The 25,246-nt window shown below is 37.2% G+C and overlaps 1 protein-coding gene across 1 annotated transcript in view; it reads left to right on the top strand.

Annotated features, from left to right (window-relative positions):
• The window catches only part of ALDH1A1 (aldehyde dehydrogenase 1 family member A1), a 55,365-nt gene that overhangs the window by 14,812 nt on the left and 15,307 nt on the right, over positions 1 to 25,246 (top strand). Inside the window, exons 3-10 of the mRNA XM_077906907.1 lie at positions 6,517 to 6,657; positions 8,764 to 8,893; positions 10,419 to 10,480; positions 11,853 to 11,981; positions 13,586 to 13,699; positions 17,973 to 18,075; positions 19,846 to 20,030; positions 24,859 to 25,023. Of these exons, the coding sequence (XP_077763033.1) occupies positions 6,517 to 6,657; positions 8,764 to 8,893; positions 10,419 to 10,480; positions 11,853 to 11,981; positions 13,586 to 13,699; positions 17,973 to 18,075; positions 19,846 to 20,030; positions 24,859 to 25,023 (1,029 nt within the window). The remainder of the gene's footprint in view (positions 1 to 6,516; positions 6,658 to 8,763; positions 8,894 to 10,418; positions 10,481 to 11,852; positions 11,982 to 13,585; positions 13,700 to 17,972; positions 18,076 to 19,845; positions 20,031 to 24,858; positions 25,024 to 25,246) is intronic.

Consider the following 25,246-nt stretch of genomic DNA (forward strand, 5'->3'; position numbering starts at 1 on the left):
TGACATGATGTTCAGTTCTCCAGGGCAGTTCCACGTTCCTATTCTTTCATTACCTTCTTCTCACTTGATGAGATCACTAATTGAATGTGTTAAGCCTTGCAGATCGATTCGAAGGTAGCCATAGATCTGAGTGGCTCATTTGCATTGGTAGAAGCCCCTGGATTCAAGGCAGTAGTATCAGTAGACATATGATCTATGCCTTGAGGGACGAGAGTGCAGAGTTTAGCCAGAGGGGTCGACAGCTTGAGAAGTAGATGCAGGATAGAATGGAGACCCATGTCACCTGCTTTCAGATTTCACTTTCTATATGGATCAGGGTTCATCCGTACATAAATTCTTCATGGGCTTCTCTCTAGTGTCCAGGAAAAACCAAAACCCAGAAAAAATCCTCTTGTGTTTGGCCCTTTCTCAGGCTGCCCCATCAACGTAGAAGTTCCATCTTCACTATGCCAGGAATCACGGGCCAAATACTGCATGCTGCTCACTGCCATGACTGCCAGGGTCAAGTTCAAATCATTAGCTATAGAAAGAACACAGATGTTCCACATTTTATTTACCTTCTTTGAGCTTTGGTTCCTTTTTTGTGTGTAAAATGGGGAGACAGGAAAAACTTGGGGGAGGTTAAATAAAAAAAGATGTAAATTATTTCAACAGTGCCAAGCACCCAACAAAGCCTCAATCATTAGAGGATTCTATACATCTTTAAAGGCCCCCAAACTTCCCAGGTAGAATTGCTCTCTTCTGTGTCATTATAGAACATCATGTTTACCTATATTATACCCCTTGTGTTCTATAGGTATTGGTTAATTTGTTTGAGACAGCATGCTTTATAAAAGCTCAACACTACATCTCACCTTTATACTCGCAGTGCCTCACACACTAATAGATAAATGAGATTATACAATTAGTATGTAAACCGCCTCCGTCATGTTCTGAGTTTCCATATACCTCACCTGCCTCATCTTAGGAATCTAATGCTAAATTAACAATTGACCAAGGAAGTCTTGCTCACAATTTGCATGCAACTGAATTCCCTGGAAGGCTTGTTGAAACATAGATCACTGGGCCCGCCCACCCCTAACATTTGTTTCAATAGTTCTGGAATGGGGCCTGAGAATTTGCATTTCTGCCAAATTCTCGGGTGATGCTATGTTTCTGGTTGGAGTATAGATGGGGGAATATACTTTCAGAACCACTGAGTTAAGGTATTAAATCATAAGTTGTATCTCCTCTCTTAGCATTGTATAGGTGGTGTGGACTTTTATAAGTAAGCAAGTTGGAGTTGGAATCCACACTGTGATAATATCCTGCACCCCTGTGAAATGTTACAAGGCCATACTTGAGCAGAGAAACACTGGTGATCTCTGGCAACATGTTTTAGGAGACCCAGAAGCTTGTGTCCTTTGGGCCATTCCTAGAAATAAGAGAAAAATGTATTCTTCATGTTCAACAGAGAAATTACTTTTTATCAGAGACTTCTGGAGATCTACCCAACACTACATTACAGGACCACATTACATCAAATGTCCTTCTAGTTGCTTGAGTAGTTCTGGTATCCCTGGGGAGGTGGGGAAAACAGTAAAGGGCAAAATAAGGTATGTTTGAGCCCCTGACTCTTTCTCCCCAGAGTAAAACTGGTTGCAGTTGTCAGTTAACAAAAGAACAAGTATTCTTGATGCTTTGGCTCTGGTGCTTTGGATCTCTCTCTCTGCTACTGGCTTTCAATTTTAGCTGTATCAGTAAAACACATTTGTGCCTGGAGTTTCAGTTGAAATCTTGTCAGGCTGTCTGAGAACTTTTCTTGGCATCGTTGGTGGGATTTACCTTCTTCCTAAAGTGTAGTGAGGGGGAGGTGATGATCATACCTGAAGCTTTAGAAATATCTGTCATTTATTTGCTGTGTTTATTGGCAGTTACTCCTGCTCATAGCAGAGCAGCATTGTCTGTGCAAATGTAGATCAGAAACACACTCATTAACCTCCAGCAAAGCTTCAAATCAGGTCACAATGCTAATCGAGTTGCTGGATACTTGATCACTTGAGTTCATATGTTTAGATATAAACTCTTCAGCGTAAGCAACTGTTTGCTTCACAATTCAGTGTTCTTGTCATCCTATTCTCTTTTGGAGTAATCTACTGATGTTTGTTTTTAAATAATTATTTCTGTTCTCACAATTTGGCCAACAAATGTGCATGAACTAACACTACTCAGTGAAAGGTACAAATCTAGTAATTACATTGTCACCGTAAACCTAATATTCTGGAACTGACTCTTTAGATAATGAGCCAAGAGGTTTTAGGGATTTAATTGATGAGTAGAATGGAGCTAACAATGGCTATATACTGCCTTTCAATAGTGTTATAAAGAAAGAAGGAGGAGCGAGAATGAATGGAGGTTACAAAGCAAAGCACAAATGTGGGTGGGAACTGTTTTCTTTTCACTTCAATGGTTCTTTTAGTCTATATTGACTAATCCTGAAAGCTGCTTTTAATACTAAGCATGACCTAACAAATAATTGGTGGGGATAAAAATAAATGTCCATTAAAGTAAGTGCTTGTGACGGGTGTAAAAGTAAAACTGGTCTGATAACTATTTTCTCCAAATTGGAATGGATATCATATGGAAATGCACAGCCTGGGAGTGATAGAAAAGTTTGTCCTTCCTTAGCTATGTTTAAGAGGTCTTTGGTATTTCATCATCTGGTCTTCAAAAAAGGAATATTTAAATACTCTAAGGCAAAAGTGTTATTGATGGTAGCAACTCTGAGTTAATATAGCAAATTGTTTGCTAGTGGGTTAAAAAAATTATGTCCTTGGTGATGCTAGTCCTGGTGTAAAAATCCAAGAAATACTAGTTATAGAATTTAAACAACAACAAACTTTATGCCTAATCTGGTTAATGTAAAAACTTTGCTATATGTACAAATGGAATCAATTAAAATATGACTTATGATGCAAATGTCAATATAAGCAAATTATTTATATCAGGAGTTCTCTTCTATAAAATCAATGTAACATGATGAGTTTAAAAGATAGGTAATTAAATTATTAAATATTTATTAACTGCCTATTGCAGGCCCAGAATAGTAAGGAGTATAATTGGTTTTAATATAGATAGAAATAAATATTCATTGCAAATATTCATTACAAAGGATAGTCTTGCAGAGATATAAAACCAGATTTGGGAGCCAGATGTGGGATCAAATTTTGGTTCATAGATATTATGCTGGATTTCATGTCCTGTAGGACAAGGTCCATGGTGCTTAACTGTTGTAATAACTGTGGCGTTATATAGAAGGTTTCACTTAGTGTCTGGAGCTTAGTAAACTCTTCACTAGTAGCTAAAATTAAGCTGGATTAGGCTGGCAAGAATTTGGGTAGGTTGTGCTATTTGGTCTTAAAGAATATGTAGGATTTTGAAAGTTGAGGGCTGTGCTGGTAGAAAATTCTAGGCAAGGAGAATTACAGGAGCAAAGGTGAGAAGGAATTGGCCGGACAGTCGAAAAAATGTAAACAAGTTTGGCTAGGTGAGGTGGAGCCCAAAAATGTTGGGTCTTGAAAATCAGAAAGAAGTCTGGCCTTAGGGACTGTAGGCAAGGGAGTTGCAAACATTTGAAAGGGAAAATTATCACATAAAATTGTTTGAGGAAGATTAGCCGGATAGTAATAGGCAAGACAGTTTATGGAGAGAAGAGAATGGCTTGAGAGGGCTAGCGCCAATGAGATGATAGCAGCCTAAAATAAAACAGCATGGTGAAAATGGAAAGGAAAGATTAAAATATACTAGGACTGCTTAAAGTTATTTCAAGGTGGCTTTACCTGTTTTGCAGCAACCACGATAGCTCTAGCTATCACTTCATGAACACTCAAAGTCACGTCTGTCACATAGGAAATGCGTTTCCAGTGTCACCTTATTTAATTTTCAAAAGGACAGTCTTCTGTCTTCACAATTTGATCATTAGCAGCTTGATGCCAAGACTGTTTCAGTATAGTGTTTAGCAAATTTTTGAACGGATGGATGGGTGGGTGGACGGATGGATATCTCAAAACACAGAGCTCATAAATGAGGAACCAGAATTCAAATCTGGGTAGTTTTGTTCCAAATCTATGTATTAACTACCATTACTCTATTTCTGTGCCTGGAAGATAAAATATAGGATTATAAGAAAAGGAGGACTATGGCCCAAAGAACACAACCACAAGAAGGTCTTTATCTCAAGGATATAGTTTCCATATGGCAGAGTTAGATGTCTTGAAACAATTTTTTTTTTCCATAACCTTTGAGAGGCCAGGATGCCAATGATAAACCATATTTGGCTAAGGCCAATGGCAGGACACTGAGCAGAAGGATCCAAATGAAACCTGTGTCACCCAGATCTGTTTAAACACAGAGCAGCGTATATTTTATAAGCTGTGATATCCATACATCATGCTGGAAATTTCAAATTCTTGTGGGTTTTTTTTCCAAATAGTACTGTTGTAATATAACTTGGAAAAATTTGGAACCTATGGCATAAAACAATATCCAAATAGAAATAATCAATGTGATTAACTGAATATCCCAAATACGACTATATACATATTTCTCAGGAAGGGCAAGTAAAAATGCACATATATTATTGCATATATTCATCGTTCTCTCAAAAATTAGTGAAATAAACAAGTGTATGATGTATTGTAGTGAAAGAATATTTGCTTGTGCTCTGTGAATGTTATCACTTAATCAGAGCACTTAATCACTTCTAAAATATCTCCCTGGCCCCAGATCCTCTTAGTGTGGCAATATCTACTGTAAAAATAGTTTATTGGTCTGTGTTTTAATTTGCAGACTTCTAAGTTTGGGCTTTCTAATGGAATATACTATAAGGTGGGAGATATTAACTTGAGGTTCATGATTCTCACTGGGGGAGAGGTCATTCATGAATGGGGTTCAGCTAAACCATAGGCAACTTTAAGAAAATTTTATGACAATTTTCTCCTCAGATGCTCAAAAGAAATTACGTATTCTGCACGAAGTTCCAACCTACTGGCCTAGGATGTGTCCATGACTTATAGAATTTATGTAGCTCTGGATTGTGGCCAGTCCCACATACCAAAGAATGTTGGAGCAATCTATGCCTTTAAGGTGCTTGCAACTGGGGAGCTTGGGGTGCTCAGTCAGCTAAGCGTCCAGCTCTTGATGTTGACTCAGCTCATTGACAATTTCAGGGTTGTGAGATCAAGCCTCTTCTGGGGCTCTATGCTAGGCATGGGAACCCGCTGATGATTCTCTCCCTCTCCCTCAGCCAGGTGCTTCCCTGCCCCAGCTACAAATGTGTATTCATGCTCTCTCCCTCTTTCTCAAAAGAATAAATATTTGCAAAAGATTTGAAGGAGGGAAAAAACATATAAAGCGGTAATGGAAGAGGTGGTGGTTTTCGTAGTAGATACATTCTGTATTAGCTCCAAAAAGATCTGAACAGGGATCTGAGGAATGGAGTAGCCAGGCAAAAGAATGCAACTAAGGTTGGCTAGGAAAGAACAGGAGGAGTCGACTTGGCTTAGAGGAAATGGTATGAGTAAAGGTAACATGAGTTAAGGCAAGAAGGCTAGACTGAGTGTGGAGATACTTGATTATTTGGCTCTGCTTGATTATTTGAATTAATGTAATTTTAAATAGCATGTTAGTAATAGGAAATTAACTTCTTTACTTAGTTAGGAACTGAAAAGATCTCTTTCCAGTTGGAAATGGGTAGTAATAAAGAGGTTGTAATATCCAGACAGATCCTTCTATATATCAGTTCCACTACTCTATGCCTTTTTCTCTCTGCATAAGAGCGATGAACACACACTTACCCATCAACAGCAAAACCCAGTTCTTATTCAACTGCAGGAGGTTCTAGACGAGAGTGCACAGGCTGTAGAGGCACCAGCCATCCAGAAGATATTCTGGATATGACTCAAATGGTGAATATCCAGAAGATATTCACCATTTGAGTACATACTGAGTTTTCCCTGGAACTCTTGGTCAGTCACCAAAAGCTATATGTAGTGGTGAACAGCCAAGGCTCTATGGTCAGAGGTGCTCCATTTAAAAACATTGTGCCACTTTTGGCTATTGACCTTAGGCAAAATGACCTCTGTCTCTTTGCTTCAGTTTCTTCATCTGTAAAATGGGGAACATATTTGTGTCATAAGATTATGAAGATTTAAATGAGTTAAAGTGTGTAAAGTAATTTGAACATGACTTGATATATGTATGGTAAGCACTCCAATGATAGCAGTATTCAAACATCACAGTATTTCTATTCTAGGAAATCAAGCCTGAGCTGTGTGTGTGGAATTGATCATTCTAAAGATGAGGCATCAGGTTTATAACTCCAATATCTGATAGTTGAATTTGTACAATGTGCTAGACTTTGGGCTGATGAAGATACAGCATCTGCTTATGAAGACCTTTAGTCTGTTTTATAGGGTAACTGTTATTGGATTTGCTAACATGTTTAGGCTGCTGAAATGAATTATCTTTGACTTGCAGGAGGACATTGACAAAGCAGTGAAGGCCGCAAGACAGGCTTTTCAGATTGGCTCTCCATGGCGCACTATGAATGCTTCAGAGAGGGGGCGGCTAATATACAAGTTGGCTGACTTAATTGAAAGAGATCGTCTTCTCCTGGCGGTGAGTATGAACCAAACTGGGCAGATAGCGAGATCTCTAGAAAGCATTCATTGTTTGGATTGGCAAGTTGCTTTGGTTTTAGTGATCACTTCATGCTCTCTACAAACAAAACTAAAAGATTTATACCAGTTCCCATATAGAAATTTTACCATTGATTTTATTCTCAAGTAGTAATTTGCATGCTGGTCTGGATAATGTTGATTTCTATTCCTATATTAGATTCTTCTACAGGCTAATAAACCTTGGCAAACCTCAAGTTAAACCAACTTAGATGAATTTCTTTTCTTTATTCTAGAATTCCTTAGAGTCTTTAACAAGGTCACATGCAGTGAATATCCTAGAATAATATACTGGGTTTCTCCAACTTAACTGCCCACCGAACTCTTTTTTTTTTTTTTTTGTAGAAAATCACATAGAATTTGTCAAAGGTGCCTAAAATATTTCTAAAAAATAAACTTATTTCTCTTCAATCTAGCCCACTAAGAAACTTAATGAATGGCTGCTTTCCCCTCCTGAAATGTATGTGCTCATAGTGGTCTGGATTAATTTTTTTTTAGATTATTTATTTATTTATTCATGAGAGACACAGAGAGAGAGAGAGGCAGAGACACAGGCTGAGGGAGAAGCAGGTTCCATGCAAGGAGCCCAATATGGGACTCGATCCCAGAGTCCAGGATCACGCCCTGGGCCGAAGGCAGGTGCTAAACCCCTGAGCCACCCAGGGATCCCTAGTGGTCTGGATTAAATGAGGTTTTTTTTTTACAGGTGAAAAAGGTGAAAAATAAAGAAAAAAATCCAATTATTTGTGTGTTCATAAAAACTGTATTTTTATGCATATTGCTTTAAAAAAAAAACATTTTGGCAGTTAGATGAGTCAGCAAGTAAAGTGAGTGGGGTGTTTCCTTGTTTTCTTTTCCATTAAGTATTATAGTGAAGCCAATTGAAAACAAACCAATACCAAGATCAAGTTTCAGAGCAAATTTTTATTACCTTTAGAATCTTATACTGGCAGTAACAAAGAAGCCTATATAAATATTTTTAATTCAATATTAGCAATTATAGTTAATCAAAAAACTATTTATTATCCAAAAGTTCAGCATGATTCAAAGTATGCAAAAATATGGAGTTAGAAGTTATACACAATAAAATTACATTAACCAAAATGTCCTGTAGGAAGAAAGCAGAATTTGCTAAAACTTGGCTTCTCTTATTTAGCTACTCTGTGGATTATAGAGTGCTCACTGCCTCTGTCAGCGTAAGGTCCTAAGATGGAAAAAAGAACAGGCACACAAAAATCATGTTCGATTAAATTTTGAGATGGCATGCAGTGTAATGCAGAGACAGAAAATTGTATAACAAAGGAGGAATAGTTTTAGCAGGACAGGAGGTCCCAAAGGGCTCTTAGAGTTCCTGCTGAAGGAAAGGAGGAAAATAAACAAGATCATCTGATAGATGGTTAGAACACTAGACCAGAAAATGTTGCACTTTACAACCTGATCATTCGAACAACAATTATGGGAAGAGTGGCAAAACTGTGAGTTGCACAGTGACAAGCTCTACTGAAGAAAACTCATGAACAAAAGATGCAGAGGTCACTGAAGTTTGTGTAAGTTGATGGTTGTATCCAGGTGGAATGTAAAAATTAAAAATGATCATTGAGGCACCATTAATAGCAAACACTAAATTTATACAATAAGTGAAATTTTGTTGGAGCTCTGATCTGACTAAGGAAACTGGGTGCCACTTACCCGCACCAACCATGTATCTATCAAATTGGGACCAGTTCCTAGAAAGCTGTCCAGCTGGGGGACATTCAGAATGAGATATAAGGAATGCTATGGTTTAGAAACCAGAATCTTATGGCCTTTTATGTCCGGATCTTGTTATGTGACCTTAAGCAAGCCTAAGCGAGTCATTTTAACTCCTTTTTTAATTTTTATTTTTTTACCTCCTTTGTAGAAAGAAAAGATTAGACAAGATGGCTTACAGGATTTCTTCTATTTCCAAAGTTCTCTAGCACATGATTATTCAAAATATTAAAACTCCCTATGTTTTAATCTAAAATGTTTATGAAAGTTTACATTGGAGGTTTGATTTCCTTTTCAGACAATGGAGTCAATAAATGGTGGAAAACTCTTCTCCAATTCGTATACATTGGATCTGGGAGGCTGCGTAGCAACATTACGCTACTGTGCGGGGTGGGCTGACAAGATACATGGCCGCACAATACCCGTTGGTGAGCAGCTTTGAGAAACCACAAGGGGGGAGGGTAGGCATCAAGAAGATCACTGTAGAGCTGAATTATTCCAAACTCTCCCGTTTAAAGAAGTCACCCAAAAAGGCAGACTGATTCTTCTCCTTGACTTTGAGACAATGCAGCTCCGAACCTGGAAGTTCTGCTATGATTTATCAAATGGTTTCTTAAAAATTGTTTCGGCACAATCATGCTGAAGATACCTAGAAAATATAAAAGGAAGAATATTCTTCTGCCCACAGTTACTGAATCAGGGCAATCGTCTCTCTGACCGCCCACACTTTTCAAAGTGGGCCACAAACTATTTCCTTTGTATTCCAGTAGTGAAATTTATACCCTTTCTATAATGTAATTATTTAAATGTCTTTGTGTGTTCCAGTGTGAGTTAGATATGGTTGTCTGTGCCTGGTCTAACTCAGTAGAGTTACAGTAGATGAATTAAACAAACCAAATTCACACTAATTTATTTCAAATAGCTTCAAAGCAAGAGGAGACTGTGTTTACAGCCCAATTTAAGAATTTGTCTGACGAAATTGTGTGTGTGTGTGTCTTAGTAGAGGATGCATATGACGGGAGAGGAATATAAAAAATTCATCAATTTAGAAAACATTATGGGTAGAATTTAATTCATATAAACTTCCTGGCTAAGGGACTGTAACACCCTCCAGTACTGGCCTTGATGGGCATTTTCAATCTACTGAGAATATCCAGCAGGTTAGCAATAGCCAGGAATTAAAAGGGGGGAGTGAGGACATGGTAATAAGAAACATGGCTATTTTAGAAATTCTTGCTTTACCCTTTAACAGAATGGAAGAAACTATTTTAAGTACAAATAGACCTGATAAAAAGCTTTATTGCTATCATAGCCAAGAAGCTTTTGTGGGAAATAGAACAGAATAAAAAGCACAGTGTAACCTCAGGATGACCACATCAAACTTTGAGGCGTATGAATCAATCAAACCCAGATTGCAAAGCAATGTCTTTTACTTCTGGCATTTTGTTGCTGTTGTTGTTAAGGTATTTGCTTTTATTGGTCAGTAGGCTTGTAGGGAGATATTTTTTAATTCTATTCTTTTCTAATTTTGTTATATTTTTACTTCAATAAAAATTCTACAATTACTAATAGAACTTAGAACTGTCAGAAATAGGACTCTAACAGTTATTGCCTTAGGCACACACTTTGTACCTTTTTCCTTAAGAAAGTAAACTTTGAGAATGAAGATGATTTAGAAAGTGGCTCTTATACATTAAGAATTAAATATCTTGTAGATACATTCTGGTGTTGCATCTTTGCCTTGATCTACATCAATTTTATGGTTCCTCTCATTTCAAATTACTATTTTAGGACTCAATTTTTCATTTTGTAAGTGGCTGGAGATATTTTTTTAATTTCTTTATTTTTTGTTTTTAGTTATTGTCTACACCTTCCTCTAACATCAACCCAAATGACCATTCCATGAACATCAAGCATATTTGTCCACAAATGATTGTGTGTTTTATTTTCCAGATGGAAACTTTTTTGGTTATACAAGACATGAGCCTATTGGAGTATGTGGCCAAATCATTCCTGTAAGTTGGTCTTCTATATCATTTTTGGTCTTAAGAAAGAAAGAAAGAATGAATTACAATTCTATTTCATTTGCTAAAGAAGTTTTCTCTGACACAATTGGATTCTTAGATATTGGCTAAATGTACAGAAAATGTAGTAACTGATGAGCTGAGGTCTTGTGACTGAACTTTTTGAATATATATACATATATATATATATATATATATATATATATATATATATGACTACCTCATATCTATATTGTGGCATATCACTTGAGTGTGTTTTGATATTATAGCATTGACCTATCTTAACCTTTTTTTTCTATGGTTTGTTTTTTAAAAAGCTGTGTTTTATATTCCTTTTAAGACCCATGCTTCACATGTATATAGCATAACAGTCATCACTGGCTCCTCTGCTTCAGGACACTATTTGAGTGAAGCAGTATGTCCTACTATTCCCCAACCCTTTTCATCTCCTCATTGAGAAGAAGAGTATCAACCAGAGTGTTCAAATCCTAAATGCATTTTTAAAACTAAAATGGAAGAAAATGTTGGAGCACTGTATGGAATATATCCTACATTTAGTAGTATTTTTAAGCAGAATCATGAAGGTTTTCTTTTAAACCCAACAAGTAGGAGACAAAATGATTCACCAACATATTCAAAGACACCAAATAAAAAGACGGGAAAGTGTTCTGAAGCTTTTGGATAAGAAAGTGGCAATGACTTATCTTTTGCTCCAGGGCGATTGGAATGCATCCCTATCCACATTGTGAATGAAACTCTTCATTAGTTTAAAAAAATCTCAATAAAATTAATAAAAACTACACAATCCTGAGGACTAATAGTAGTTAATATTTATTGCATGCCTATGGTAAACCCGTCACTCTGTTAAGCCTTTGGCCCACTTTCTTGAAGAATCCTCAAGATAACCTTTTGAAGTAGAGAGGATTTTTATCAGCACTTACAGATGATGAAATCATGCACAGAAAGCACGTTACTTATCTGACCTCACTGGGCCGGTCAGTGATTGAGCTGAGATTTGAACCAAGTTCTTAGCCACCAGACCCTAGACTTTTTGTGTTTTAATAAGGCTTGATTTTTTAAAGCATGTGGTGATTTTTTTTCCTCCAGTAGATGAAGAACTCAAAATAACACCTGATAAAATTCTGTGGCTCCTCCACTCCTGTCCTATATCTAATTTATTTGGAGCTTTTTAGCATTTATGAGTTGCTTTTAGCAATGAACTTAATTTGAATGTACCAGTTGATTACACAAAACTACCACAATTATTATTTCACATCTCCAGGTAGTGTAAAATGTAGAAGTTAGATTAGCAAATGTGGCTTTCAGCAACACAAAGAATCTATTGTTTTATATTGCTTTCTAGTGGAATTTCCCGTTGTTCATGTTCATTTGGAAGATAGGGCCTGCCCTTTGCTGTGGAAATACGGTGGTGGTCAAACCTGCAGAGCAAACTCCTCTCACTGCTCTTCATGTGGCATCTTTAATACAAGAGGTAAGTTTCCCAAATCAAAATATGCACAAGAACCCAGGAGTCCTCCTTTACAATATGAAGACCTCACTTGGTGCTACTGTGAACGACCTGCCAATGGCTCCTGTCCAGATGAGGACACATTTAATATGGGTGCCGGCTGAGATTTCTGGCAGTCAGCCCAAATGAACCTCTGCCCAACCGGAGACAGGAAGCCAGACTCAAAGGCTTCATGGCAAACAGTCACCTTGTGATCACTTTTATTTTGTTTCTTTAGTTTAACTCATGAATGCAAATGCATGTTGAAATTGATGCATCTTTCTTTCAAATGTGGAAATGAAAGTTGGTTTATAACTGGCACTAATGAAACAATTTTTTTAAATGACTCCATCCAAAGATTGGAATCTTCTGTGCCAACATGCTTATGCGTCACATGGGGCCACATAGTTTTTAAACATATATATATCCACAAGGGGACATGTTTATATTCTGTTTTCTATTAATTTCTATTATGGTTGCCTCTGCATTTACCTTCTTACTAAAAAAAAAAAAAAAAAAAGCGCATGAAATTTATTTTCATCAACTATCCAGATACTGTTAATACCTTTTTCTCACAATTTATCACCCTTTGTCCTTTATATCTTTCCAGCACTTAAAAACCAAGCTTTAGTTACTAGAAACTTAAATTAAAGAAATCTGAACCTAACTCTTAAAACTATTCTTCACTTCAAATTTTATTTTTTTATTTTATTTTATTTTATTTTATTTTATTTTATTTTATTTTATTTTAAGATTTTATTTATTTGTTCATGAGAGACCCAGAGAGAGAGAGGCAGAGACACAGGCCAAGGGAGAAGCAGGCTCCATGCAGGGAGCCTGACATGGGACTCGATCCCGGGTCTCCAGGATCACACCCTGGGCTGAAGGCAGCTGCTAAACTGCCGAGCCACCCGGGGTGCCCTTAACTTCAAATTTTAAAAAAAGTCCAAAGAGATGTTAAAATGGGGGCATTTTGATGCCAATAACCTGAAATGTGAATGTACCCATCTCAAGTACACACTGTTTTCTTCCTAATCATTCCTAATCATTCTTTAACCAGGAATGAAATCAATCAGTGAAGATTAATCACACAGAAGAGGACAGTTCTTATCTGATGTTTTACTGATTAAATATTGCCAGTAGGAATTTGCAACCTAGTTGGTATGCCCAAAGAAGCAATAGGTAGAAACTAAAAATGCAAGATCCTTTTAGCTTCCTGGTTTTGCTGGTAGGGTACTAAATGCATTGCTTTCCTTCTATGTGAGTAACTGACCTAGCTTTTCTACCTACACTATATTTTTGAGTCACTATTATGAAATTTGAGGCAGCCATCACTGGAGCAACAATCCGTAAAAGTCAAACATGGACTTACCCCGAGGAGAGACTCTTCCCCAGTAATGTAACTCTGGAGGTTATTTTAAGTGGCCTAAGAAATGAAATAAGAATAATAATAGCACTTACATGAATCTTTCTTGGTAGAGAAACTCATAAGCTTAGCATAGAGAGGCGGCTTTGAATTTAGACTCTCCTCTTTTTATCATAGAATTAATCCTCAGTTCTGTCCTAATGATTTTACTTTTTATCCTTAGGCAGGTTTCCCTCCCGGAGTAGTGAACATCGTCCCTGGGTATGGGCCTACTGCTGGGGCTGCCATTTCTTCCCACATGGATATAGACAAAGTGGCCTTCACCGGATCTACAGAGGTAACATCAGTTATTCAGGCTTGGCGTGAAGAATGTTTGCATCTCCAGGTGTCAGAAGCATGTTCTATGTCACTGTTTTTAGGCCAACATTTCTTTAAAACAAAAATTCTTTTTAATGATTTATTCCTTAATCAAGTCTTTGTGCATGTTTACAGAACAGAAGCAGACACAGTGGAGATGAAGCGGAGTACCTGTCACAAACTTGGCCTGCACAAAACTGTTTTTAGTGTGTTCATTGCTTTACCTGACAAGAAATATAGCCGACTAGACCCTGTCGTCTGATTAGTACAGTTTATGATAGAAAATCTACATCAGGCCCCAGTGATTTGTATGAATGAATGTAATTTTAGACTGTAGATTATAGAAATTAAATAGCAGAGCATCACCTTTAGTTCCTTATTTGGGATTCTGTCTTTCCTGATTATTCTGAAAGAGAGCCAACAACTCAGCTAGCTTCCTGAGTGTTATTGCTGGCTTAACCTAACTTTTATGCCTCTCTGGCTCCAGCTTGACTTTCCAGAGGGTTAAAGAACAGGGTCTCAGCCATGAGCACTGCAAGAAGAGGCAAGAGGGGGAGATAGAGTAAGCTGCCTGGAAAGTGGAGTTTGGGAGAATGGGTTCCCATCTGTTGAGATGATTTTCAACTGCAAGCAAAAGAAAGTGGTAAAATCATACTATATTAAGGAAAAAACAATTCAAGTCATTCTATTGGATTATGTGACATTGTGAGATATGCAGTGAAACCTCTTACTGGTATACAGTGTAAAGGATGAAGAATGAGAAGAGCCCCTTCTTATAAAGCTGCTGTTACAAATAAGACAAGATAGGAAGTGATAAGATACTAAGATCTGTACAAACTGCTGTAAGGGCCTTCACAGGAAGGGATGATTATGTCTACATGAGTGCTAGAACTTGCTCTGAATTTTGAAGAGTGGTTACTTTTTTAACTCCTCAGAGATTGAGAAGAACATTCTAGATAATGAGAAGATGCTAATTTGATTATTCCATACTCCTGATTAGCCACTCCAATATAAAGAAACATTTATATAGAGAACTAAAATGGTAGAAAATCAAATTTTAGTTTTCTTAATCTTTTTAAAACTAGATAAATACAAAAAATGCTTTTTTATGTTTCATAAACACAGAAGAGAAAAAGTTTACATTATATAAACCCTTAATTGAAGTAGGAGAAAGTGAATCCTGCATTCAGGATCCTGTGGACAAAACAACTGGAAATGAGACATGGCAATAATTTAAAAAATGGTGAAGTCATAGATCAGAATCATTGCAGAGGAGGTAAAGACACAAATTCCACAGCCTAGCATTCTAGACCTTCTCCAGTAGGGACTCCGTGCACATTTCCTAATCTAGATCCCATACCCACTCATTCTCCAGCTCATATGGGCCAGGAGCTACCGTCCCCGATCCCGTCTCTAGAATCACTGGCTATTTGTCATGGCCCATCCCTGGGTCCCTACAGTGCTTTGGGGTACTTTACCTGCTAAAAATAGGAAAACTCTGAGATTAAAAGATTAGGAAACATCTGGGTTCAAATTTTGACTCTACCCTTTTAAGCAATGTGTCTTCTAAAAGTTAAGTATCATTGCTACATTTGCATTTCTCACTTATAAATGGGAATAATAATATCTGCCTTATTGTACAGAATAAAATTGAGTAAGCTAAAAAAAAAAATGAGTGAGCTAATGAATAGTAAAATATTGAGCACCCAATAGGATACTCAAATGTATCTTTTCATTCCTCCAGGCTTTTGCTTACTCATGGCCACACCTACTATAATATGGCTTCCACCACGTGTTACCTCTATGGCTTTCTCTGCAGTTCCAGGATCATCCTGAATTTTAAAACCCTCTCTGAGTCCCCAGTTATCCATGATATAGAATTATGATAGCACATGCCCATTGCTTTGTCATGTATCTCATCTTTGCTGACTATCCTCAAAGACTATCTTATTCATTGTTATCTGCAGAAACCAGTACAGTAACTACTACAGTAACTACTTCTGAATAGGTATTAAACAATTACATCTTTCTGGACTCTCTTTTAGCTTCAGGTTTGTTGGTTGGCAGGTAGTAGGAAACTTGCCAGATGCCATGAAAGAGGCAAACAATAGATTATATCTTTTGTGGTCATAATAGAAATGACCCTCTTCCTAAAAATACTTCTGGCAAGGTAAGAACTTTTTTTAAGGTAAGAATTTTAATGTCCCATTAGATTCATTTAAAATAGAAGAAAACAAAACAAAAACCAGAATCTAGTTCACGTTGTGCACGAGGTGATTAGGTTAGACCATTTTCATGAGGACTTTCTACTTCTGCCCCACATGGCAATGCCACAACATCATGGAACATATTGCTTACCATAGTCTTGAATGTTCTTCTCTTTCTTCATTGCAGACTTCTTTAAGAAAAATTATGAACCTTTATTTTTTTCCAAGTAAGGGAACAAAATCATGGGACAAAATCGATGTTTCCTTGTTTTGACTTCAACTAGACCTTTGGGAAAACTCAGATCAACCTTTTATTTGCCATGGAAACTTGTGCTAAGCAAAAGTGTAACCTTCCTCCCTTACTCATACTTCTGGCCATTCTTCATTCAAGTTCTTTTGATATCTGTAGCATTTAGAAAAATATCTCTGATCTTATTCCCTTCCCTGAGACAAAAATTATCTACTTTAATAAAGTTTTTCCAGTAAGTATTTCTAAGTTAAGAAAAAAAATCTGCTGAAAGAACTTGGAGAATTCAAAGGGGGAAAATAAAAGAATATTATGTAGGAAATAAAAAAATTCTTAATCATCTTAAGTGAAAATTTAATAAGAAGTGGAAGGAAAATGATATGTGAGAAAAATTTCAGACAGGATATCCCCACAGCAAGTCTACTTTTAGTTTCTTTTTATTAACCTATATTACAGGATTTTATTTAGCATGTGACATCTTAAAGATAAAAAGATTGGCAGATTAATTATTACACTGCCCTATAAGGCACAGCAATAGTCAATTCAATAAACCACATACAATTCAAACAGATGCGCAGCAAGCATCTACTTTTCTTTTGTTCAGTTGGGATAGAAGGTTTTTTATTAAAATCTGATGTGTCAAGTAGGGGAAAAAAACAGAAGCAAGATAAAATGAATCCTCTTTCAAAAAGAAAAGCACAGATCATTTAATACATTAGGACTTCAATAAAAATAGTAAAGAGGAAATAGTTATAAAGCAGGCCAGATTTTAGAGATGGAAAAATAAAACAACTACAGAAGATAATCTTGATGGGACGTGAGCCACAAAGAAAAAAATGAAAACAATGTCTTTCTCTGAAGAGAGGCAAGTAGCATTAAAGGAGAAACCAGAACCGTAGGATTCCAGCTAACTGAAGTAGCAGCACAGAGCACAGATCCAATTTCTTTTTTCTAGTTCCATGGTTCAAAGTTGTGGAGGGAGAGAGGAAGGGAGGAAGGGAGGAGGGAGGTAGGGAGAAAGAGAGAGAAAGAGAGAGAGACCTGTCAGTCAATCTGTTGTTAACAAACCCTACTGTGACAGGCAATGCTAACTTTGCAATGATAGGACTTTATGACCACCACCAAGGAGGTGATATCTGTTTGGGAAATTGATGTGTATACACATAATACAATCTGAGGGAGACTCTGAAACAATCTCCTTGAGTGTTCTTGGGAGATCATAAAAGGGAAAAAGGCCCATGTCTGCCTAGAGTCAACAGAGTGGGCTTTAAAGAAGAGTTCACATATGAGCTGGACCCCAAGGATGGGTGGGACCTGGTCACCCAGCCAGGTCAGGGTGAGCATATAATGAGAAAGAGAGTTGAGATTTAAGGAGTGAAAATGCCAGTTTGGATAGAGTTCTCTGGATTTCAGTAGAGGGATGAAAAGTCAAGTAGACAAGTTATGTGGTTGGATCATGATATGTCCAGTTTATCAGCAGAAGGATGAAGTTCTTTTTTTTTTTGAAAGATGAAGTTCCGATTAAAATGAAAAATACCTCCTGTCCAGTCATGTACATCAAGATCAGCTGTCATCTTCTATGTATCTGTTCTCATGAATGTTTTTCTGATTCATCATGTTTGTGCTCGGATGAAGGAGTCTTTGATATTTGAAGGCACCAAATCTTGAAAAATGCTATTTAATGTTTCTCCCTAATGAAACTTAATTATGGCACAAACCTCATATAAATTTAAAATGCTAAATAAACCCGCCTTCATGAGAACAGATTAAGCCTCTTCCTTTGTAATGCTCCATTACAGGTTGGCAAAATGATCAAAGAAGCTGCCGGGAAAAGCAATCTGAAGAGGGTGACCCTGGAGCTTGGTGGAAAGAGCCCCTTCATTGTGTTTGCTGACTCCGACTGTGAGTGAAAGCCACTCTTAACTTTTCACCCCTCATCTTAGTGTCTGGTAATGCCTGATGGACGGTAACCTTGAAGTTTATAAAAGGGTTTGCTTCTAACATCAAATCAGAACCTAGAATTACTCTTGAAAATCTCTCGAACTGTCCTAAAGTGTAACACCTAGATAAGTCTAACACTAGACACTCTTTCTTCCTGGTTTGGAATACATTACTATTTTCACAGCTGAACTTTAAGCAGCTGTTTTGTACTTAGGAGCCATGATGTATTTTTTTTAATTCCATGCCTTTACATGTTAACATTGGATTAGGCATGGTGACATACCCTCAGTTATGTTGGACCAGGACCAACTAGAGAGATGGCTAATTTCACATTTTGTCATTTCCCTTCGTTCTGGGTCATGCACACATTAAATGAAATGACCAGAAGAGAGTGACACTTAGCATTTAAGGAATTTCTCTCTCTTCTTTTTTTTTTCCTAGCAAGTGTGGTCAAATTTACATATATTCCATCTATAGTTATCATGTGACTCCACTATACGATATCCCAGGTTCATTCTGATTATATTATTGAATAGAATCCCACAATTATTTTCTAAATGGGAGTCAGTGAGCAGAAATAGATTGTCAAGCATTCATCTAGCTCTTTGACAGCTGCAGTATGAGGCAATAAACAGAAATGGCTGAATGTGATCTTAGCTGAAGCTTTTCAGAACACACTGGCTTATTATATAGTCTACAAATATGATAAGAGTCCTGATTTTTTACCAAATCTTTCTAGAAACTGTTTCCACTACAACTTAAGTAGATGTAGTTAATTCACAAAGTAAATATAACAATACTCGAGTGCTATGATGTTGAATTAATTCTTCAACATTTAAAAAATTAAAATGCAGAGAAACCTTTCTTTAGGTTGTTTAGGATTTAGTAATGACACAACCTGTTTCTTCCTTTCAAGCCCCATTCTACCATCTCAAATGCACAGATAAGAAGAGTTTATAGGCATCTATGAAATAATATGGTATATTTTAAATAAAGTTGGAAAATGTTTTTCCTGGAACAGGGCTGTTAAGGTGGGTGAGTGATTTTAAATATTAATTTTTTTCAGAAATACCACATTTCCTGTTAATTAGGGTGTCTGAAATTGTTTTTAAATTATTCAATGCACTAGATAGTTCATATTTTCTTTGTCGTTTTGTTAAAATCTAAGGCCTGACATATTCATAGTCATCTAATTATGAACAGAGATATTTATATCTCTCAGAGATATTTATAAAAATCATTTGCAGGGATATCTGGGTGGCTCAGTCAGTTAAGCATCTGACTCTTGGTTTCACCTGAGGGCATGATCTCAGGGTCCTGGGATCGAGCTCCACATTGGGCTCCATGCTCGGAAGGAGCCTGCTTGAGATTCTCTCTCTCTGCCCCTCGCCCCCATGTTTGCATGTTGTCTCTCTCTCTCTCTCTTTTGCTCAAATAAGTAAATAAATCTAAAAAAAATAATTTGCAGTAGGCTAGGATCTTATGACACTCTCTATATTCTTGGTTGTGTATATTAATTTTTTCAGAGTCCATATTCGTGGTTATCATTTCCATATCAAAGGATAAGAATGGTTAATCACCTGACTGATAAGAAGTGGGATGTATTGAATCTATGTCTGACTATGCAGCTCATAATTTTCTTATGCCATCATATTGCCTCTGAGAGATACGTATAAAAATATATAATCTTTAGAAAATATCTCTTCCTCAATGTGAATACCTTCTTTGCAGTGGACAGTGCTGTTGAAGTTGCACACCAGGCGTTATTCTATCACCAAGGCCAGTGCTGTATAGCTGCATCCAGGCTTTTTGTGGAAGAATCAATTTACGATGAGTTTGTTCGGAGGAGTGTTGAACGGGCTAAAAAGTATGTTCTTGGAAACCCTCTGACCCCAGGAGTCAGTCAAGGCCCTCAAGTGAGTATATAATAGAAGGAATAGCATTCACAGGGCACAAGAATAAGGTTCCTCTCTAAGTTTACTTTTTTATTGAATAAGTTTATTTCCTTACCACAGATCTTCCTTGGTGACAATACTGTGTCAGTTTGGTACTTAAAAAAAAAAAAATGTATCTAACTCCCAGTGTTAAAGAAAGCATCCTGATTTTGTGTTGCCCGCTCTTTATGTCCTGAAACAGTTTCAGAGAGGTACCTGGTGGCTCAGTGGTTGAGCGTCTGCCTTTGGCTCAGGTCTTGATCCCGGGGACCTGGGATTGAGCTGTCTCTGCCTCTCTTTCTGTGTCTCTCATGAATAAATAAACAAAATCTTAAATAAAGAAACAGTTTAAGAAGCATGTTGGCAATTAAAGATGTGATGAGAAACAACAAACACTGTAAATTTCTTGTTTCCTTAAGCTATATACCTCTTAATTCCTGTATGTGGTTTCTATCCACTTGGAAGTTCAGATAGAATCCTATCATTTATTTTTCCCTCAAGATCAGTCCTTTGTCTTAGCTTCCAGCCACAGATGGGAGCAGCTAGCATAGCTCTACATTCTCTCTGGTCTTCAGGCACTCTGATGGGCTTTCTAATGGTGGCCCGAGTGTCCTAGAAGGTCATGAGTTCCTGCCTTTGTGGCAAACTTCTCATTTTAGGTGGGAAAGGCCAGTTATTCCCTAAGGTTTTCATTTTCTTCTGTCCTCTTAGAACCAGTATCAATAAGAGTGTCCTTCTCTTGTCCAAAGTCTACCTTTGCATCTTCCTTCCTTCATTGTCTGTTATGCAAGCTCCTCAATCTTTGGTTCTGAGATTACTCCAGGCCTCCGGGATCCTGATCTAGAGCAGTGGTTCTCAACTGGAACAGTTTCGCCCCTCACCAAGGAAACATTTGACATTTTTAGTTGTCTCAACTAGGGTAGTTGAGAGGGGGTGGTTTTACTGGCATCTAATGGAGGGCAGAGGCCAGAGATGCTATTAAACATCTTACAATGCATAGCAGAGCTCCACAACTAAGAGTTATTGGCCACAAAATGCCAATAAGGCCGCTGTTGGGAAATCCTTTCCTAGAGTGTAGACGTTAAGCTTAGAGACTTTATTCTTTCACACTAAAATTTATACACTGTTCCATGCTGTTGATTTGAAGCAAACCCTATTCTTAACATAGTCACTAAGCCAAAAATACATTTTATCAACCAAAATGTATTCAACACTACTATGAGCTAAACCCTGGGATAAGAACCTGGCAATGCCAAAAGGAACAAGGAGGATATGCTACTGACCTCATGGAGTTTACTGCCTGGAAGTGTTAAAAGGCTGTCCTGGGATTTTCTGCTCATGCCAAGAGAGCCATGTAAGAAAATCTTAGGATTAAAGCCTAAAAACCGTAAAATAACTCAGCTGACAAATGAAGTAATACATTGTTTTATCTTAATCACACTATATTTTGTTTTTATCCTTGAATTAATGAGTACATAGAAGTAGTTGCTAATTTTGCTCCTATTGAGTAGCTTTTCAAATGGATGCCAAGACATATTATACATTTGATTTTGACATGGTCTCCAGTTTTAAAAAAGGATGGAACTCTAAGATTTTCAGCTGTGATTATTTCTTTCTTTAAATAACTGCCTATTTATGTAAAAGTAAAGCATTTTCCCCATTTGATGTATCTATAGATAAATTGATAGGTAAATAGATAGATAGATAGATAGATAGATAGATAGATAGATAGATGATAGATAAATCTGAAGAGGATCAAGGAGGAGAAGAAGAAGTGAAGGGAATAGAATATCCAAGATACTTAATATTAAACATTGTTGGGTGATACTTTCTCCACTAGAGGATCTGTACCATTCAGCTAGAGAGACTCAAGAATTGACCTAGAATACCTCATTATTCATGAGAGAAGGGAGTTAAAATAGACTTTAAGAAAATTTCTATTCATAGAATTCTTAAGTAAACAGTGATCTAACTGCTTAATTTAAGACTTTAATCTGTATAACTGAATAGATTTTCATCACACATTGTACTGAGTAAGTACAATAAGTAGATATTTGAGAAGTAAGACTGAAAGGCCCTTGGGGCCTCTTTACCCTTAAAAATATCTGTTGTTATATGATGAGCTTAATGGAAAGAGGCATTTATGCACTAAGCATATTTTATATGTATATAAATAAATGTTAATACATGTTTCATATATATTATATATAATTTATATAGAATGTATTTAAATTTCTTCATTGGTAAAGTGATTTTCCAATTGGATTCCATAGACCAAAGTATGCATTCTTAAAAACCTGGAAAAAATCAGTATTTTCATTTGAAAAAGAAATAATTAGACCCACATCAAATGTTACAACATTATCAGCAGAAGTTGCATCTTGTCTCAATGCAGAGAGATGGACTTTCAAAATAGAAGTTGGATTTAAAATCTAATCTCCCTGAGGCTCTGTGTTCTCATTTGTAAACCAGAACTAGTGACACCAATTTTGCAGGATCACTGTGCAGTGAAAGGCAATAATCTATCTGAGTGCTTGGTTCATAGTACATGCATAAATGTCTGTTAAATAAATGAAAATTACATACTGCCATTGATACCTATGGTGACAATTATTATCACAGATCAAGAACTCCATATATCTGCTCTCATTGCTTTTGTTGATCTATGGTTTCCAAATAATCTGAAGGATGTATCAGTGTCACTTCTCAAACTGTCTTCTTTCTCAACTCATCAGTCCTAAGGAATAAAGAATTAAAGAATTTGCACATTCCAACACTTCAAAATGTATACTTTGAGACTATTACAATGCCATGCCCTATTACGTTTCATGGACTAGCCCATGAATTAATGGCCCATCACATAGTAAAGAGCCCCTGCTACATCCTAGCATTATTGAGAAGTTCCTGAGGGCCAAAAGGAAAGCCAAATTCAGATATGGCCAATCTGATACCTTCTGAGGAAGACTTGTATTTATGGTGAAGCAAAATTAGCCAGACTGCACAGAGCATGTCCCTTAGTATAACTGAAAACACTAGGCCTAAACTGTAGTATAATGTCCTCAATATTTCCTGTGCATTTGAATCATCTGAGAATCTCATTAGAAAAGGAAATTCTGATGCAGTAGGCCTAGGGTGAGACCTAAGAGATGCATTTTACCTCCACATAATGCTAGAGTTGCTGGTTAAAGAACCACGTTGTTGGTAGCCAAATGCTAAAATATGAATTCCTGTATTCTTCAAAGTTACTGACAATTGAAGTATTCCAACAAACAAATCCTTTCAGTCTTTTCCTCCCAGTTAATGAGCAAGGCTAGGACTGTCACCAAATATCCACTCTGGTCACAGGTAGAGAAAAGTTAGGACTTAGGGAATACATCTCAAAATGAAACCCCCCCAAAATCATGATGTTTTTGAGGCCAGAGTGAAATTATTTTGGTATAATCCAGAGAAGTTTTGCATGGAGGATATGTGGATCCTTGGCTATTGTCTGGCAAACAAGAATATTTCAACTAGGTAAGACTAACACCACGACTTAGTCTGACTGTAGTAAACACTCTGCAGCAATCTAAATATCAAGCCAACAGTTCCTAAATCAACATTGCAATTCCCTTAATCTGCTGGAAATGAAGGAACATTTTCTTTTTGGAATATTCAATTAACTATTATGCACTGATGAGGATTGAGCAACATTGTACCAAATGTTATGCCAAATTGTAGAAAATGGTTTCTGGTTTTCAAATTGCACTTAATCCAATTGGGTATGGGAGCTGGGTTGTGTGCACTTGGAATTTGGAAAATGGAGGAGATTTCAGTATCAGACAAGAAGATAAAAAGCAACACTTTTTAAGTAATGAGAAGAGAGAAACTGGACCGACCAGAGACAGAGACCCTCCACCTTAATTCTTGTAACTTGTCTTTTTCCTTTAAAACTTAACCCTGGCCACACCTGAGACAGGGCAGTCTTCACCACTGATTCAGAGTCCCAGGATCACTCAATCTTTTAGCCTCCCAAAATAGGAATTGAGATAGTACAGAGCCCCAATTCCACTGCATGGTGGGAAGATGTATGCTCCTGGTATCCCAGCCACAAGTCTGGACTTAAGTGGGTTCTTTTTTTCCTTATAAAAAATATTGTTCAACAAACCATGAAGGCTCTGTTATTCTTGTCATATACTTAGATATGGCCTATGTAATGAAGCAGGATGGTAACAATCAAGACAGACTAGAAGTTGGGACTGGACCCACTGAGACTGCCCCAGGGGGACCCGGACTGAGGAGGGTGATCCGGCTGCGGTCAGCATGGATCTGGCCAGAGGAGGCTGTCAGAAATGAGAAGAACCAAACAGAGGTCTAAGGGTCTTCAAAGTCTTACAGCATCTGCTCTCCAACTGCCATATTTGATTAAACCCAGTATCAAAGTTCTCTTCTCCTTTTTGCTCCTTATTTCAGTTAGGACTAGTCTTCAGTACGTATGTTTGACTATTAATAGGTATTTTTTTCCCATGTAAATGAATGACAGTTGTGGGGAAAAGATTTACATTTGTTTGCAGTGGCGATATGCTTTCCTTACGTGACTGTAAAACAAATGCTAAATACAAATTTTTATCTCTAAATATTCTTTCTAGAAAAGTCAAGAGAATAAACAGAATGAATCTGAGCCTTTGTAAGCTGTTTTGGTGGAGTATTTCATTTCATAACAATATTCTAGCATTTTGAGGCTCTCATTAACAGGCTGCACCATGTATTACGTTTGTAAACTTAATTAATTTATTCATTTATTTTCTTTTCCATATGATGCTTTTCCTATTAGATTGATAAGAAACAATATGAAAAAATCCTTGACCTCATTGAGAGTGGAAAGAAAGAAGGAGCCAAACTGGAGTGTGGTGGAGGCCCATGGGGGAATAAAGGCTTCTTCATCCAGCCCACCGTTTTCTCAAATGTGACGGACGAGATGCGCATCGCCAAAGAGGAGGTAAATACTTTCATTCTACACTGTTCCCTTACTTGCCATATTTTTTCTATGGCTGTATACAGAGTGTCCCTTTAAAATTCTCAGTTCTTGGGGACCCTGGGTGGCTCTGTTGGTGGAGTGTCCAACTCTTAGTTTTGGCTCAGGTCCTGATCTCAGAGTGGTGAGAGGGAACCCCAGAGAGCTGGCCCTCTCCCTCCCCCCAGCTCACACACACAGTGTCTCT

Source organism: Canis aureus, chromosome 1, assembly GCF_053574225.1.
Source record: "Canis aureus isolate CA01 chromosome 1, VMU_Caureus_v.1.0, whole genome shotgun sequence".
NCBI lineage: Eukaryota > Metazoa > Chordata > Mammalia > Carnivora > Canidae > Canis > Canis aureus.